The sequence below is a fragment of the Oryctolagus cuniculus genome, chromosome 4 (assembly GCF_051225735.1).
Source record: "Oryctolagus cuniculus isolate XC-2025 breed Fujian yellow rabbit chromosome 4, ASM5122573v1, whole genome shotgun sequence".
In the NCBI taxonomy this organism is placed as follows: domain Eukaryota; kingdom Metazoa; phylum Chordata; class Mammalia; order Lagomorpha; family Leporidae; genus Oryctolagus; species Oryctolagus cuniculus.
In genome coordinates, this window is record NC_142870.1 from 62,770,160 (window position 1) to 62,784,858 (window position 14,699).

General features: G+C 40.8%; 1 protein-coding gene across 31 annotated transcripts in view; it reads left to right on the top strand.

Annotated features, from left to right (window-relative positions):
- Nucleotides 1-14,699, top strand: part of BBX (BBX high mobility group box domain containing) — a 285,277-nt gene that overhangs the window by 173,972 nt on the left and 96,606 nt on the right. For all 31 annotated transcript variants that reach the window (XM_089330703.1, XM_089330702.1, XM_051819091.3 and 28 more), the window contains 2 exons: nucleotides 557-727; nucleotides 8,838-9,080. In XM_089330703.1, coding sequence (XP_089186829.1) covers nucleotides 566-727; nucleotides 8,838-9,080 — 405 coding nt within the window. In that variant the 5' untranslated portion in view covers nucleotides 557-565. The remainder of the gene's footprint in view (nucleotides 1-556; nucleotides 728-8,837; nucleotides 9,081-14,699) is intronic.

The following is a 14,699-nucleotide window of genomic DNA, read 5'->3' on the forward strand; positions in this document are numbered from 1 at the left end:
AAAATATGTCTCATCTTATGAGGTAGCTTTATTTCAAATTTAAATCATTTCTTACAATCATTTTATTTAATAATCTTGCAAGCACAGATTTATTGTAGTGTAGAATGCAAAATTCACATAGATTGTTGTAATAAAACAGGAGCCATCAGAGAATTCTGGAAGGCCACCTCTGAGCATTTCTGCTCCCGTGGCAGGAAGCTTACGTATTCCTTTGTTGGAAGGCCGAGAAACATGAGTAGGTGAAGGTAACTGGTAATCATCCCAAAGCTTGTTTTGGTTTTTCATTCAGAAGTTACAGACTAGTGGGAGAAATATATTTCCTAAAAGGCAAATTTTATTAGCTCAGTTTAGCCCATTGAAATGAAATGTTTGATTATGTACTTAAGAGTCTCACTGAATTTAGTAAATGCTTGAGTTGGTAGGTAGTTTAGTCATTAAAACTATAATCCAGTTAAAGCTCAGGGAGTTAAATAAATGAATTTTAATCAAGCTTACTTTGATTTCTCTCTCCTTCTGTGTGTGTGCATCTGTCTGTCTGTCTCTCTTCTTACTGCAGGTCACAGTAATGAAAGGCAGTAATAGAAATAAAGATCATTCAGCAGAAGGAGAAGGGGCTGGAAAAAGACCAAAGAGGAAGTGTCTTCAGTGGCATCCATTGCTGGCCAAGAAACTTCTTGACTTTTCAGAAGAGGAGGAGGAGGAAGACGAAGAGGAAGATATTGATAAAGTAAGTCTTCCATTCACTCTAAAAATTTCAGGTTTTTTTTTTTTTAAAAAACTCATAATATTATAGAATCAAGGATGAATATGTATAGTATGAAAAATAGCTTCCTAAAGGTCCATAAAACTTAAATTCTATTCAATTAATTTACATTTTCAGTCAATTTTTTTAAAGTTTTTATTTATTTTTATTTACTTGGAAAGCAGAGATAGATTTCAGGCACTCTAATATGGGGTTGCGACAGCCTGAGTAGTGGCTTAACCAGTTGTGCCATAACGCCCACACCATTCCAATTATTGATCTCCCTTAAATTATCTGTACCTTCTAGTAGTTCGGACAGAGACGGGTCCTTCTGAAATGCTATTTCTGTCAGTCACCTAGTGATCTGTAGGTAATGTTTAGGTGTGGTGAAATGGGGGTGTTCATAGAACTTGAGCTCTCCTGTCTCCCACCCCGTTGCTCCTGTGACCCATCTTTCTTCACTTCCAGCCTAGCCCAGCCCTGCCACCCAAGGCTGCCCCTGAGCTGCTCTCCTGGTCTTGATTTCTGTGGCATTCATAACATTTGACTGCGCTGCCCTGCCAGCCCCCAGTGGTCAGTCTGTCCTGCAAGTCTGCTTCCCTAGCCTCACATCTGAACAGTGGGCCCATGTTTAGAAAGTCATCCAACCATGCAGCTGACTTTATTTTTTTAACTTTTATTTAATAAATATAAATTTCCAAAGTACAGCTTATGGATTACAATGGCTTCCCCCCCGCCCCCATAATTTCCCTCCTACCCACAGCCCTCCCATCTCCCGCTCCCTCTCCCATTCCATTCGCATCAAGATTCATTTTCAATTCTCTTTATATACAGAAGATCAATTTAGTATATATTAAGTAAATATTTCAACAGTTTGCTCCCACACAGAAACATAAAGTGTAAAATACTCTTTCGGTACTAGTTATAGCATTAATTCACATTGTACAACACAATAAGGATAGAAATCCTACATGAGGAGTAAGTGCACAGTGACTCCTGTTGTTGACTTAACAATTTGACACTCTTGTTTAAGGCATCAGTAATCACCCTAGTCTCTTGTCATGAGTTGCCGAGGCTATGGAAGCCTTTTGAGTTCGCTGACTCTGATCTTTTTTAGACAAGGTCATAGCCAAAGTGGAAGTTCTCTCCTCCCTTCAAAGAAAAGTACCTCCTTCTTTGATGGCCCATTCTTTCCACTGGGATCTCACTCGTGGAGATCTTTCATTTAGGTTTTTTTTTTTTTTTTTTTTTTTTTGCCAGAGTGTCTTGGCTTTCCATGCCTAAAATACTCTCATGGGCTTTTCAGCCAGATCCGCGTGCTTAAAGTGCTGATTCTGAGGCCAGAGTTGCAGCCAACTTTAGAAAGTCACGCTTCATTCCAGGTCTTGTCATAACTGGGTCGCCTTCATTATTCACATTTCAGCATGAGGACTCCCTCACCAAGAAATGGCACCTAAGCCACTCCAAGTGGCTCTTCTACCCAGCTCATTCAAATCGAAGGGTTCCCTTCACAACACTTGTTACTGTTTGCTGTGAGTTTAGCTGTGTTGTTGTTTATGTCAGTCTTCTCAGACCAGAGTAGCAGATCAACAAGAGCAGGGCCCTTGACTCTCTTGCCTTCTGTCTTTCTCCAGAAAGACACATAGTAGGTATTGTGTATATGTGTGTGTGTGTATTGAATGGAAGAGTAAGTGATTATACATTTTGTACCACTACAAACATTCTGAACATGTGTTTTTAATCTTTTTCAGAACTTTGACATCTATTCAACCTTTTTTTTTTGTATTTAAAGATTTATTTATTTATTTGAAAGACCCAGTGAGAGAGAGAGAGAGAGAGAGAGATCCTCCATCAGCTGATTCACTCCTCAATTGGCCTCAATGCCCAGAGCCAGACCAGTCTGAAGCCAGGAGTCAGGGTCTCCCACATGGGTGCAGGGGCCCAAGCACTTGGGTCATCTTCTGCTTCTTTCTCAGACACATTAGCAGGGAGATGGATAGGAAGTAGAGCAGCCGGAGCTTAAACCAGCACCCATATGGGATGCTGGCACTGTAGACAGTGGCTTTACCCACTATGCCACAGTGCTAGCCCCTCAACCTTTTTTTCTTGGCTTTGGTAAACTCTTTCCACTTGTCTCAGCAGGAATTATAAACCTTTTTCCTCTTTCTCAGACATCATCTAAGAATCTCTGAATATAGTCTATGGTCTCTCTCACTGATGGCCCTTTCTTCTTATTCACAGAGATGCCAGAAGCCACCAGGATGATCCCTTTAGCTTCCTTATGCATTTAGTTCACTTCTTACTCATTTCTTTTTCTGTTTCTTTCCTATTCAAGGAAATTACCAAGTTCATACTCAATGATTTTCTGACACATTTGCATCCACGCTCACTTGGTCCTTGAAGCTGTCTCCTGTTTCTATGAGGGCACTCACTTTTATTTCTATTTCTACTTTCCTCCCTGTTCCTATCCAGTTTCTTTCATTTGATGCCTCTCCATTATTCTGCCCTCAAATACTGTTGTCCTCTAGGCCTCTAAACTTTATTTTCATATATAAAATATATAAAATATTTATTTCCTTGAAAGGAGGAGTGACACAGGGAGATATCTTCCACTCAGTGGTTCACTCCCCAAATGCCTGCAATAGCCGGGGCTGGGCCAGGTTGAAGCTAGGATCCAGAAACTCCATCTGGGTCTCCCACATGAGTGGCAGGCCCCCCAAGTGCTTAGACCCTCATCCTCTGCCTTCCCAGGGTCATTGGCAGAAAGCTGGATTGGAAGTGGAGGTGCCGTTATTCTCACCAGCTCTCTGATATGGGAAGTGAGTGTCTCCAGTGGTACCTTAACTTCCTGTGTCAGAATGCCTGCCCCTGGACTCACATTTCTGGCTGTCTACTTGCTGTATCCACTATCATCCAGGAATCTATTTGAAACCTTCTACATCTTCCCTTTCTTGGTATATGGACACTGCAGCATTTTAGTTTGTCAGCCCTGCAACTTTGCACATCATATTACATGCTTTATTTTGCTTAAGCCTCACAGTCACCAGGAAATCCTGTCAGCCATACCTTCAAAATCTCTCTCAATTTTATGTCTTCTTAACAGTCCCCTGCTAACACTTTGATCCAAGCTGTACCATTTCTAGTACAGACTATTGTTCCTACCCCTCTCTGTGTCTCTGATCTTGCCCTGCTACCATCTGTTCTCAACAAAGCAGCCAAAGTAATTCTTTCAACCAGTAAGGCTGATCATGCCATTCTCTGTTTCACACAGTGGGCTTTTGTGTGATCACTGCTCTAACTGCTTCACCTACAACAGTGCCTGGCCCGTCACAGGTGCTCAGTAAATATTAATTGAGTGAAAGATAGAAGTCATTGAACCTGTTTCTCTTTTCACTCTTAATTAGTGATCTTATCTACCATCATAGTCTTACTGTCTTCTCTATATTGGTACCTGTTGGATCATCCTTTTACAGACTTGGGTATCCACATAGCCTGCCCTATAGCCACTTCAAAGTCAGCCTATCTAATTCTGGTCTTCTGCTTCCCACAAGATCTGATTTCTTTCTTTCTTTTTTTTTTTTTTTTAAAGATTTTTATTTATTTATTTGATAGGTAGAGTTACAGACAGTGTGTGTGTATGTGTGTGTGTGTGTGTGTGTGTGAGAGAGAGAGAGAGAGAGAGAGAGAGAGAGAGAAAGGTCTTCCTTCCATTGGTTCATCCCCCAAGTGGCCACTACGGCCAGCATGCTGCGCCTATCCGAAGCCAGGAGCCAGGTGCTTCCTGCTGGTCTCCCATGCAGGTGCAGGGGCCCAAGCACTTGGGCCATCCTCCACTGCCCTCCCGGGCCACAGCAGAGAGCTGGACTGGAAGAGGAGCAACCGGGACTAGAACTGGCGCACATATGGGATGCCGGCGCCACAGGCAGAGGATTAGCCAAGTGAGCCACGGCGCCGGGCCCCCAACAAAATCTGATTTCTATCAATGGAGAAAAATTATTCTCTGTTGTACATGAAGAAACCTTACTAACTGAGCTAGAAATACTCTTTTTGTTTCAACCTTCAGATCTGACTAGATACTAGCAACTGTTGGTTCTACCTCAAAAATGTTCTCTCTCTTTCTAAATATTTTCTAAACATGTATTTATTGTATTTGAAAGGCAGAGTTACAGAGAGAAAGGGAAAGATGGAGGTCGGCCATCTGCTGGTTCACTCCCCAAACGGTCGCAGCAACTAGGGCTGGGTGGAACCAAAGCCAAGAGTTTCATCCGTGTTTCCTATGTGGGTGCAGGGGCCCAAGCACGTGGGCCATCCTCCACTGCCCTCTCAGGCCTACCAGGAGGGAGCTGGATTGGAAGTGGAACAGCCAGGACTCTAACCATCACATGAATGGGATGCCAGCATCACAGGCAGTGGTCTAACCCACTAACCCACTAACCCACTAAGCCCCAGTGTTATCTCTTTTCTCACATATTCATTCCTGGCCTTCAGCCTGACCTTTAGTCCTGTCCAGTTTTTAGACTCTGGCTTTAATTGCCACTAATTTTATTCTTAAAACACATGCTTTAAAATATTGACAGTTCTTTCTTAAATCTAATGATGTTTTCCCTCTACTTAAAACCCTGTGTGACTCTCCGTTATGTCCAGTTGTGGTTCCTAGTGTTGACCCCTTACTGTTTTAATGTTTTAAAGTGTTAATAGGCCCTTGGTGAAAGAAAAATGAGTCAAGATAGTTTTTATATTTATTTTGTCACTTATTCATGTATTTGTCTACTTTTTGGTTAATGAATTTAATAAAATAGTGGTAATCTTAGATAGCTGTTTAAAAATTTGGGGGATAGTGTCTATACTTGATAAAATAAAAAGTTGATAACTCATGTCAAACCAAGCTTTATTATTGGTGCATACAGTCCAAAAACACTCGTTTACAGAATTAAAGGCCAGTTTGTTAGCATGATAGAAGACATTCTTTATGAAACAGCCCAGACCTTCTATAACCTTATCTCCCAGAACCCTCTTCTGATCTTTTGTGTACTATTGTGCCATCGATTTGCATATTGATGTTCAACTCTTAATCCCTGTTAGTTTTCCTGTTTATGCTCTAATTCATCTTGCAAATTTAGCTCATACAAAATCTTTTTTTTTTAAGATGTATCTGAAAGGCAGATGTTATCTGAAAGGCAGAGTTCCAGAGAGGCAGAGGCAGAGAGGGAGAGAATTTTCCATCCACTGAGCACTCCCCAAGTGGCCGCAGTGACTGGAGCTGGGCCCATCAGAAGCCGGGTGCTTCTTCCAGGTCTTCCACATGGGTTCAGGGTCTCAAGCCCTTGGGTCATCTTCTGCTGCTTTCCCAGGCCATAGTAGAAAGCTGGACCGAAAGTGTTGTCAGGTCTCAAACCGGCACCCATATGAGATGTCAGCACTGCAGGCAGTGGCTTTACCCACTATACTACAGCATCTGCCCCAGACATCTTTTCTAGGGATACTTTCTTGTACTTCTATCCATAAACTAGTGCTTTATTATCTCACTGGTTCCTTGACGTAGTCATTGAATAACTTTTTAATTTATTTGTTTATATGTCTTTATTCCTTCCCAAAACAGAAAGCTCCTTCTTCTAGGTTTTACCTTGAGTTTTTATGCTTTAGTAATGGAATCAAAACATTCTATTCTGAAGAGAAGATGCAGTTACTTCCTTAACATGTTTTTTATTTCTACTTTTTCTTTGGCTTCTTAGTTTCAAAGTTCTAAATAAATGTCCCTTGAAAATGCAAATCACTCTTAAGTGACTGTATACATAATGAGGAAGATAAATCTGTAGCTTTCTCCCCCAATAATTACCTCTAATACATTTCCAATGAGATAGCTATGGCTTTAAGATTATTCTGCAATATTTGTTTTTTTTTTTTTTATTTTTTTTGACAGGCAGAGTGGACAGTGAGAGAGAGAGACAGAGAGAAAGGTCTTCCTTTGCCGTTGGTTCACCCTCCAATGGCCGCCGCGGCCAGCGCGCTGCGGCCGGCGCACTGCGCTGATCAGATGGCAGGAGCCAGGAGCCAGGTGCTTTTCCTGGTCTCCCATGGGGTGCAGGGCCCAAGCACCTGGGCCATCCTCCACTGCACTCCCTGGCCACAGCAGAGAGCTGGCCTGGAAGAGGGGCAACCGGGACAGAATCCGGCGCCCCAACCGGGACTAGAACCCGGTGTGCTGGCGCCGCTAGGCGGAGGATTAGCCTAGTGAGCCATGGCGCCGGCCATTCTGCAATATTTGTAGTTGAAGGTAGTTGATGATTAATTACATTTCTAGTGGTTACTTAAACTTGAAACACTTTTTAAATACCAATTTGGGTTAAATGTGTGATTTTTCCTAGTTTGTGCCTATTAGAGTTGCCCACTAAATGTTGTGTGAAAGAACATGGTTGCCTTAGAGTTTTGGTTCTCTAAGTGTGGGCCTCTCAGATGGGCAGCATTAGCAACACCTGGAAACTTGTTAAAAACAGCAAGACCTGCCAAGCCTGAATCTCTAGGATGAGACCTGGCAATCCAGAAGCAATTCCAGTACACACTCAGATTTCAGAACTACTACCTTACTGCATAATGTGTACTGAGGACAACCTTGATCCATCTTGCTATTTTTAACTGTAAAACAACTAGTTAAAGAAGGGATCCTAGTAGGCGTTCTGGACTTACACTCCTCATTGCATTGTTTGTAAGAAACATCATAAGATTGCATTTTAGCCTTGAAAGATATTTTACAATTTTAACATGTTCTGAGATTTTTTTATCTGAGATTTGCTTTAATATACTTACTCTGGCAGCCATATGAGAAAGTATTATAGAGAAGATTAAAACCAGGAAAGCTAGGCCATAGGCCAAAGTGGTGGTAAGGACACTGGCATTGAGAATTACATACATGGGATGAACAGATTTAGAACTTTGTAGAAGTCCTTGAAGAACTTGAGCAATGATTATAGGAAGTTCTTAGGAAAAGGGAGGACTCAAAACTGATTTTGAAGGTTTGAGCTTAGGGAAGCTTATTACTATCACCACAGCATTTCACCAGACAAGAAAGTTTGATATTTCCAAGCTTAAAGAGTTACTGTGTAGTTCTTCTTTGAAATGTTCATGTCAAATGTCTATCTTTTACAGTAGAAAGCTCTACTTGTGATGTGCACAAAAACGTTGAATAGTCTTTTAGCTTTTTATCATGTGCTTTCATGTTAAACATTCTCAGATTATTAGCTATTGAAAAGTACTTCCGGCCGGCGCCGCGGCTCAATAGGCTAATCCTCCGCCTAGCGGCGCCGGCACACCGGGTTCTAGTCCCGGTCGGGGCGCCGGATTCTGTCCCGGTTGCCCTTCTTCCAGGCCAGCCCTCTGCTGTGGCCAGGGAGTGCAGTGGAGGATGGCCCAGGTGCTTGGGCCCTGTACCCCATGGGAGACCAGGAAAAGCACCTGGCTCCTGGCTCCTGCCATCGGATCAGCGCGGTGCGCCGGCCGCAGCGCGCCGGCCGCGGCGGCCATTGGAGGGTGAACCAACGGCAAAAGGAAGACCTTTCTCTCTCTCTCTCTCTCTCTCTCACTGTCCACTCTGCCTGTCAAAAAAAAAAAAAAAAAAAAAAAAAAAAAAAGAAAAGTACTTCCTGAAGAGGTGAAAGACAAGTTGATGTTCATGTATTTATGGGCGTTGTTCATCTTGAGGCCCATAAACCATAGGTTTATTCATTCATTCATCAATTAGTTACGCACTAACAATACACCAGATACTGAGCTAGCTGCTGAGATTATAAAAGTAAATATGAGAGTTTTTGTCCTCAGAGAGCTCACCATTTAGTGAGAAAGAAAAAATATAAGCATTGTAACACTATGTAAAATATGCTGTCATAGAGACATGCACTTGTTGCTATAGAAACTAAGCAGAGGATAGATAGGTCCATCATAAGTTAGTTACCAGCTACTGACAATAGTTGATGATTTTTTAAGAAAAAATTTTTTTAATGTGTAAATGGAGATAAGAAAAATTTGCAAACCAAGACTAATTCTTCAATCCAAACTGTCCAATATATGTTAAAAATTTGCTTTTTGTTTTGGTTGGTAATAGGTTCAACTTCTTGGGGCCGATGGCCTAGAACAAGATGTTGGTGAGACTGAAGATGATGAATCACCAGAACAGCGAGCTCGGAGACCAATGAATGCATTTCTTTTATTTTGTAAACGACATCGCTCTCTTGTACGTCAGGAACACCCTAGGCTTGATAACCGAGGTGCTACAAAGATACTAGCTGATTGGTGGGCTGTTCTCGATCCAAAGGAAAAACAGAAATACACAGACATGGCCAAGGAGGTAGGTTATAATGTCATAGTGTTACGGTGGTTATGTGCAAATAGCCTGTAACTACTACGTTACAAATATGGAGAAGTTCTTAGAATGAGAAAGTGAGTCTTGAAGCAGGTTCTAAGTGGAAACATAAGAGATTTCTTTGTTCTTCCTGTGTTCCAACCACACCTTGCAAATGCTGATGAACATACCAAGAGCAATGGATTACCAAGAAGTTTTGTTTTTTTTTTTTTTTTTTAAGATTTATTTATTTATTTGAGAGACAGTTACAGAGAGAGAGGGAGAGACAGAGAGAGAGTTCTTCCATCCACTAGTTCACTCCCCAAATGACCAAAACTGCCAGAGCTGGGCCGATTCAAAGCCAAGAGGCAGGAGCTTCTTCCCAGTCTCTGATGCAGGTGCAGGGGCTCAAGCACTTAGACCATCTTCCACTGCTTTCCCAGGCCATAGCACAGAGCTGGACTGGAAGAGGAGCACCCGGGACACGAACCAGTGCCCATATGGAATACCAGTGCCACAGACGGAGGCTTAACCCACTATGCCACAGCGCTGGCCCCCAAAGAGGTTTTTTCTCTGTGTAAACCCCCACTGATCAATATAAATAATTGCTTTCTTACGATAGGCAATTTTTTATCATGATAATTTATTATGAATGATTTTTTTAAATCCTAGGAATTCAGCCTCTGCTGTCAGAAAATGCCCATGATAACAATGACAATGTGAAGTTTTCTAATTGTGTCGTGAGAGTCTTGATCTAGTTCTGAAATTAAATAGCTTTGAGATTCTCTCTCACTCTCTGTCTTTCAATTATGTATCTATATTTATATTTATATACCAATCTCTGCGACTATCAGCTTTTTTATTTAACTAGAATGAGGAAGTTAGACAAATATTTTTATTCCTTACAGCTTTAACATTTTTCATTTTTATAATAAACACAATTATCAAGAAATGTGTATTGACTAGTTCCTGTTCTGTAGGGAATGCAGCATGAATATTTAAAACCAATAAATGAATGAAGGGCAGTGGGACAGGATGTATGCATACACATCAACACTGTGTATTCAACAGTTGGTAAGAAACGTTGCCATGGGGCTGGCATCGTGGCATAGGTAGGCAACACCAGCATCCCATGCGTCCTGCCAGGTAGCTCCACTTCCTATACAGCTCCCTGCTAATAGCCTGGGAAAGCAATTGAAGATGGCCTGAGTCCTTGAGCCCCCATAATCCATGTGGGAAACCCAAATAAACTCCTGGCTCCTGACGTAGGTCTGGCTCAGCCCTGGCCATTGTGGCCTTCTGGGAAGTGAATCAGCAGATGGAAGATTTCTCTTTATCTTTCCCTGTCTTTCCTTCTCTTTCCATAACTCTGACTGTGACATTGATTAGTTCCAAAATGGTAACAATTAATAATTTTCTTCAAAAGTTGTATACTGGTCTGTTTCTAAATTAATCTGGAATTAATATGAGATCATTACACATTTAAATATATTGTGAATGGATTTAGCCCAGAATAAGGGATAATAAGCAAAGTAACATCAATGTAGTTAAACCTGAAAGGAATAATTCTGATAGTATGTCCTCACTGTTGCAATTTGAAAAAAAAAAAAAATCTCCATTCATTAAAAAACTTTGCCTCCCAATCATTAGGTTAAGTTTAGCAAAAAAAAAAAACAAAAGAAGGTGGACAAAATACAGGGTTTCAAGACATTTTATTAGACACCTCTGTGTGTGGGAAAATAATACTATTGATTGCCATGGTTTTACTCTGTTGTTTAATAAGCTACTATGAACATAAAAATTTCTTAGAAAATGTTCAGGGAAATTTGAGTAAATGATTAGCATAGTTGCTGTGTAATTAATGGTTACCCAAGGCTTCAGGAATTAACTGAACTATGTAGGGCATCTGGAAAATTTAAAATCAATTACAATTACCTATATGATTTTAAGTGTTTTCAGTGGATTTCCACTAGCATAGCGGTAATTAGCAATAAAACTTTCCAATTAAATAGTCCTACATCCTCTCATAGTCATATGATAAAACAAACAATTATCTGAAACCTCATAGGGAACTGCATAAGCTTCCTGTAATTAAACACTTGAGTTTGTTTTTAGGTTGCTCTTTTTGGGTAGTATGCAGCCTGTCTCCCCATATATTGTTTTCCTTTTACTAAAGACTGCTAATTTACAAACTCAATAGGTGGCCACTTTTAAGAGGAGGAAGTATTATTTTTGTACAGGAAATCCCTTTCTAATTACTTAATTAGGTTCACAATATTTGCCATTGTGGTGCTATAATGAAATCTGCTAAGGTGGCCCCCTGGAATCTACTGAAAGTGGAGACATAACTGGATGTTCCACATTGCCACTTGCTTTGCCTGTGAGTTATTCTTATGAGATGTTACCTCATTTACGATGCGCAGAGTAGAATATTTAGCTTCTTTTGCAATTATTATACAACTGGGCTGTAGTTGTAAGTGAATTGACTTGTTTCAGTAGGTTTACTGAATGGTTTTAAAATTACGTTAAAGTGCATGTAATTGTGCTGATGCTGTTTGTGTTAATATCCTGGCCTTAATTGGAATGTCAGTTCATTCAACAAGAACTTAGGGAGTAGTCATTTGGCCTAGTAGTTAAGACATCAGTTAAAGTTCTGGCATTGTGGCGTAGCTTGCTAAGCCACTGCTTTGGACTCCCACATCCCATATCAGAGTGCTAGTTTGAGGCACAGCCGCAATGCTTCCAATTCAGCTTCCTGCTAATGCATTTGGGAAAGCAGCAGATGATGGCCCAAGTATTTTGGTTCCTGCTCTTCATGTGGGAGACCAGGATCAAGTTGCTAGCTCCTTGTGTCAGCCTGGCCCAGACTTGACTATTGCAGTCATTTGTTGAGTGAACCAGTAGATGGGAGATTGTGTGTGTGTGTGTGTATGTGTCCCTCTCTCTGTGTAACTTTGCTTTTCAAATAAATATTTAAAAAAAAAAAGACACCAGTTAAGATGTCTACATTCCATATTAGAATGTCTAAATTTATTAACTCTCTCTGGCTCCTGACTGTAACTTTCTGCTAATACGGACCTTGGGGGCCAGTAGTGATGGCTCAAGTAATAGGTTCCTGCCACCCATGTAGAAGACCTGGATTGAGTTTCTGGCTTCTGTGCTAGGCCTTGTCCTAGCAAGGGTCATCATGGGCATTTGGGGAGTAAACCAAAAGATGGCAGCACTCTCCCTCTCTCACTCTTTCTCTCTTTCTGGCTCAGAAATAAAAGAAAAATAAATGCTTATTAATTGGCTTCAATGTACCAGATATTGTGGTAGATGCTGTTAATGCGAAGTCAGTAATAAAAGCGGCTTCTATTCCACCACACACAATCATTTTTAAATTTTTATTTTAGATTTATAGGATTGCTTCAAAAAGTTTCTGTAAAATATTTTAAAAAGAAGTTTATTTTGATGTAAATTTTTTGAAATGGAAAAATAGTTTTTTTATAATACACATTTTCCATAGACTTTTTGAAGATCCCTTACATAGATGGATTTTAAAACTTTTTGTACCAAAATAAACTTATCTTTTAATCATTTTAATGAATTTTTAAAACCCTCTCATAGAGCATTTTAGTTTTAAACCCTGTGTTTTACATGTTCTCTATTATGCATAAGACATGTTCTTTCAGCAGAATGTGTGTGTGACTATGAATATTAAATGATATTCACCCATATCTTCCCATTTCAGTTGAGTGAGAAATAATTTTTCCTTTTTCCTCTTGGTTTTAAAAGAAACCTACAACAAAGAATACGACTTGGAATAGATTGTGTTTTTTCACCTGATAGCTCATGAAAATCTTCTCTGACTCTTCCCTTACTCCCTGTGCTTATTTTAGTGCATCTGGTAAGACAAAGCATCCATTCTGGGATTTGTTTTCAGTTTCTTGAACTATTGTTTGGTGCTAATTTGCATTGTTGGGAAAAAATAGTGTTAAATGAGAATTTCGTGTTATCTGGTAAATCTCATTAGAGCAATAATTGGTTTTAAGTAATAAAAAAAAATACCACTCTGAAGCTATAACCTGTGTTGCTTTCTTAAATTTAGCAAAGTGCATGACAGTGTGATATGAGATTGTCTGTTAAGAGATGCAGAGGCAGTTTTACCTTACCTTACGACATGTTTATATATATGTACTCTTAGAAATAAAGGAATACAGAGCTGGCATGGCTGTGCAACAGGTTAAACTGCTGCTTGGGACACTGGCATCCCATATCCGAGTGCTGGTTTGAGTCTTGGCAGATCAACTTCTGATCCTACTTCCTACTAATGTGCCTAGGAAAGCAGCAGAAGACAGCTCAAGTGCTTGGGCCCCTGCCACCCATGTGGGAGACCAGGATGGAATTGCTCTTGGCTTCAGCCTTGCTCAGACCTAGCTATTGCATCCATCTGGGAAGTGAACTTCCAGAGGGAAGATCTCTCTCTCTCTCCCCCATCCTCCTTTTTCTCTTTCTCTGTCACCCTACCTTTCAAATAAATAACTAAATAATTCTCTTTTATAAAAAGAAACAAGTAATATAAATCTTTACATTTTTGCCCAGAATAGCACTGAAGCCTTCAACTTGTCACTTAATCACTAGTGATCATAATAAATGGACAATAAATGTAGAAGATCACATAACCTGACCTTCAACTAGAACAGAGATAGTGCAGAGAGGAAGGGAAGATCTGAATAATGAAAATGATTTGAATGACTTTTATGATATTCCCTCTTTTTTATTTTAGGATCAGAGGCATAGGGAGAACGCATATGTTTTGATTGATAGGTTGATTCTGTCATCAGCATTTCAAGTAAGCACAAACACATAACTTTTGATTACTTCTGTTCTTAACAGCAGAACAGAAGCCTCAGAAGTTGACATCTTGACCAGTCATACCTCTAGTGAACCGTAGTGCTGGGATACTCTTTGTTGTTTGACCCTAGTGCTTTATTATTATTATTATTATTATTTATTTATTTGAAAGTCAGAGTTACACAGAGAGAGGGAGAGACAGAGAGATCTCCATCTGCTGGTTCTCTCCCCAGGTGAGCACAACTGCTAGCACTGTGCCAGGCCGGGGTCAGGAACCAGGAGCTTCTTCCAGGTCTCCCACGTGGGTGCAGGAGCCCAAACACCTGGACCATCTTCTTTTTTTTTTTTTTTTTAAGATTTATTTTATTTATTTGAAAGACAGAGTTACAAAGAGAGGTAGAGACAGAGAGAGAGAGGTCTTCCACCTCCCCAGATGGCCACAATGGCCGGAGCTGCACCAATCAGGAGCCAGGAGATTCTTCCAGGTCCCACATGGGTGCAGGGGTCCAAGGACTTGGGCCATCTTCTACTGCTTTCCCAGGCCATAGCAGAGAGCTGGATCAGAAGTGGAGCAGCTGGGACTAGACCCGACACCCATATGGGATGCTGGTGCTTCAGGCCAGGACTTTAACCCGCTGAGCCACAGCGCCGGCCCCAAATCTTCCACTGCTTTCCCAAATGCATTAACAGGGAGCTGGATGGGAAGTGGAGCAGCCTGGACGTGAGCCAGCATCTATATGGGATGCTGGCATTGCAAGCAGAGGCTTAACCCACTACACCATGATGCTG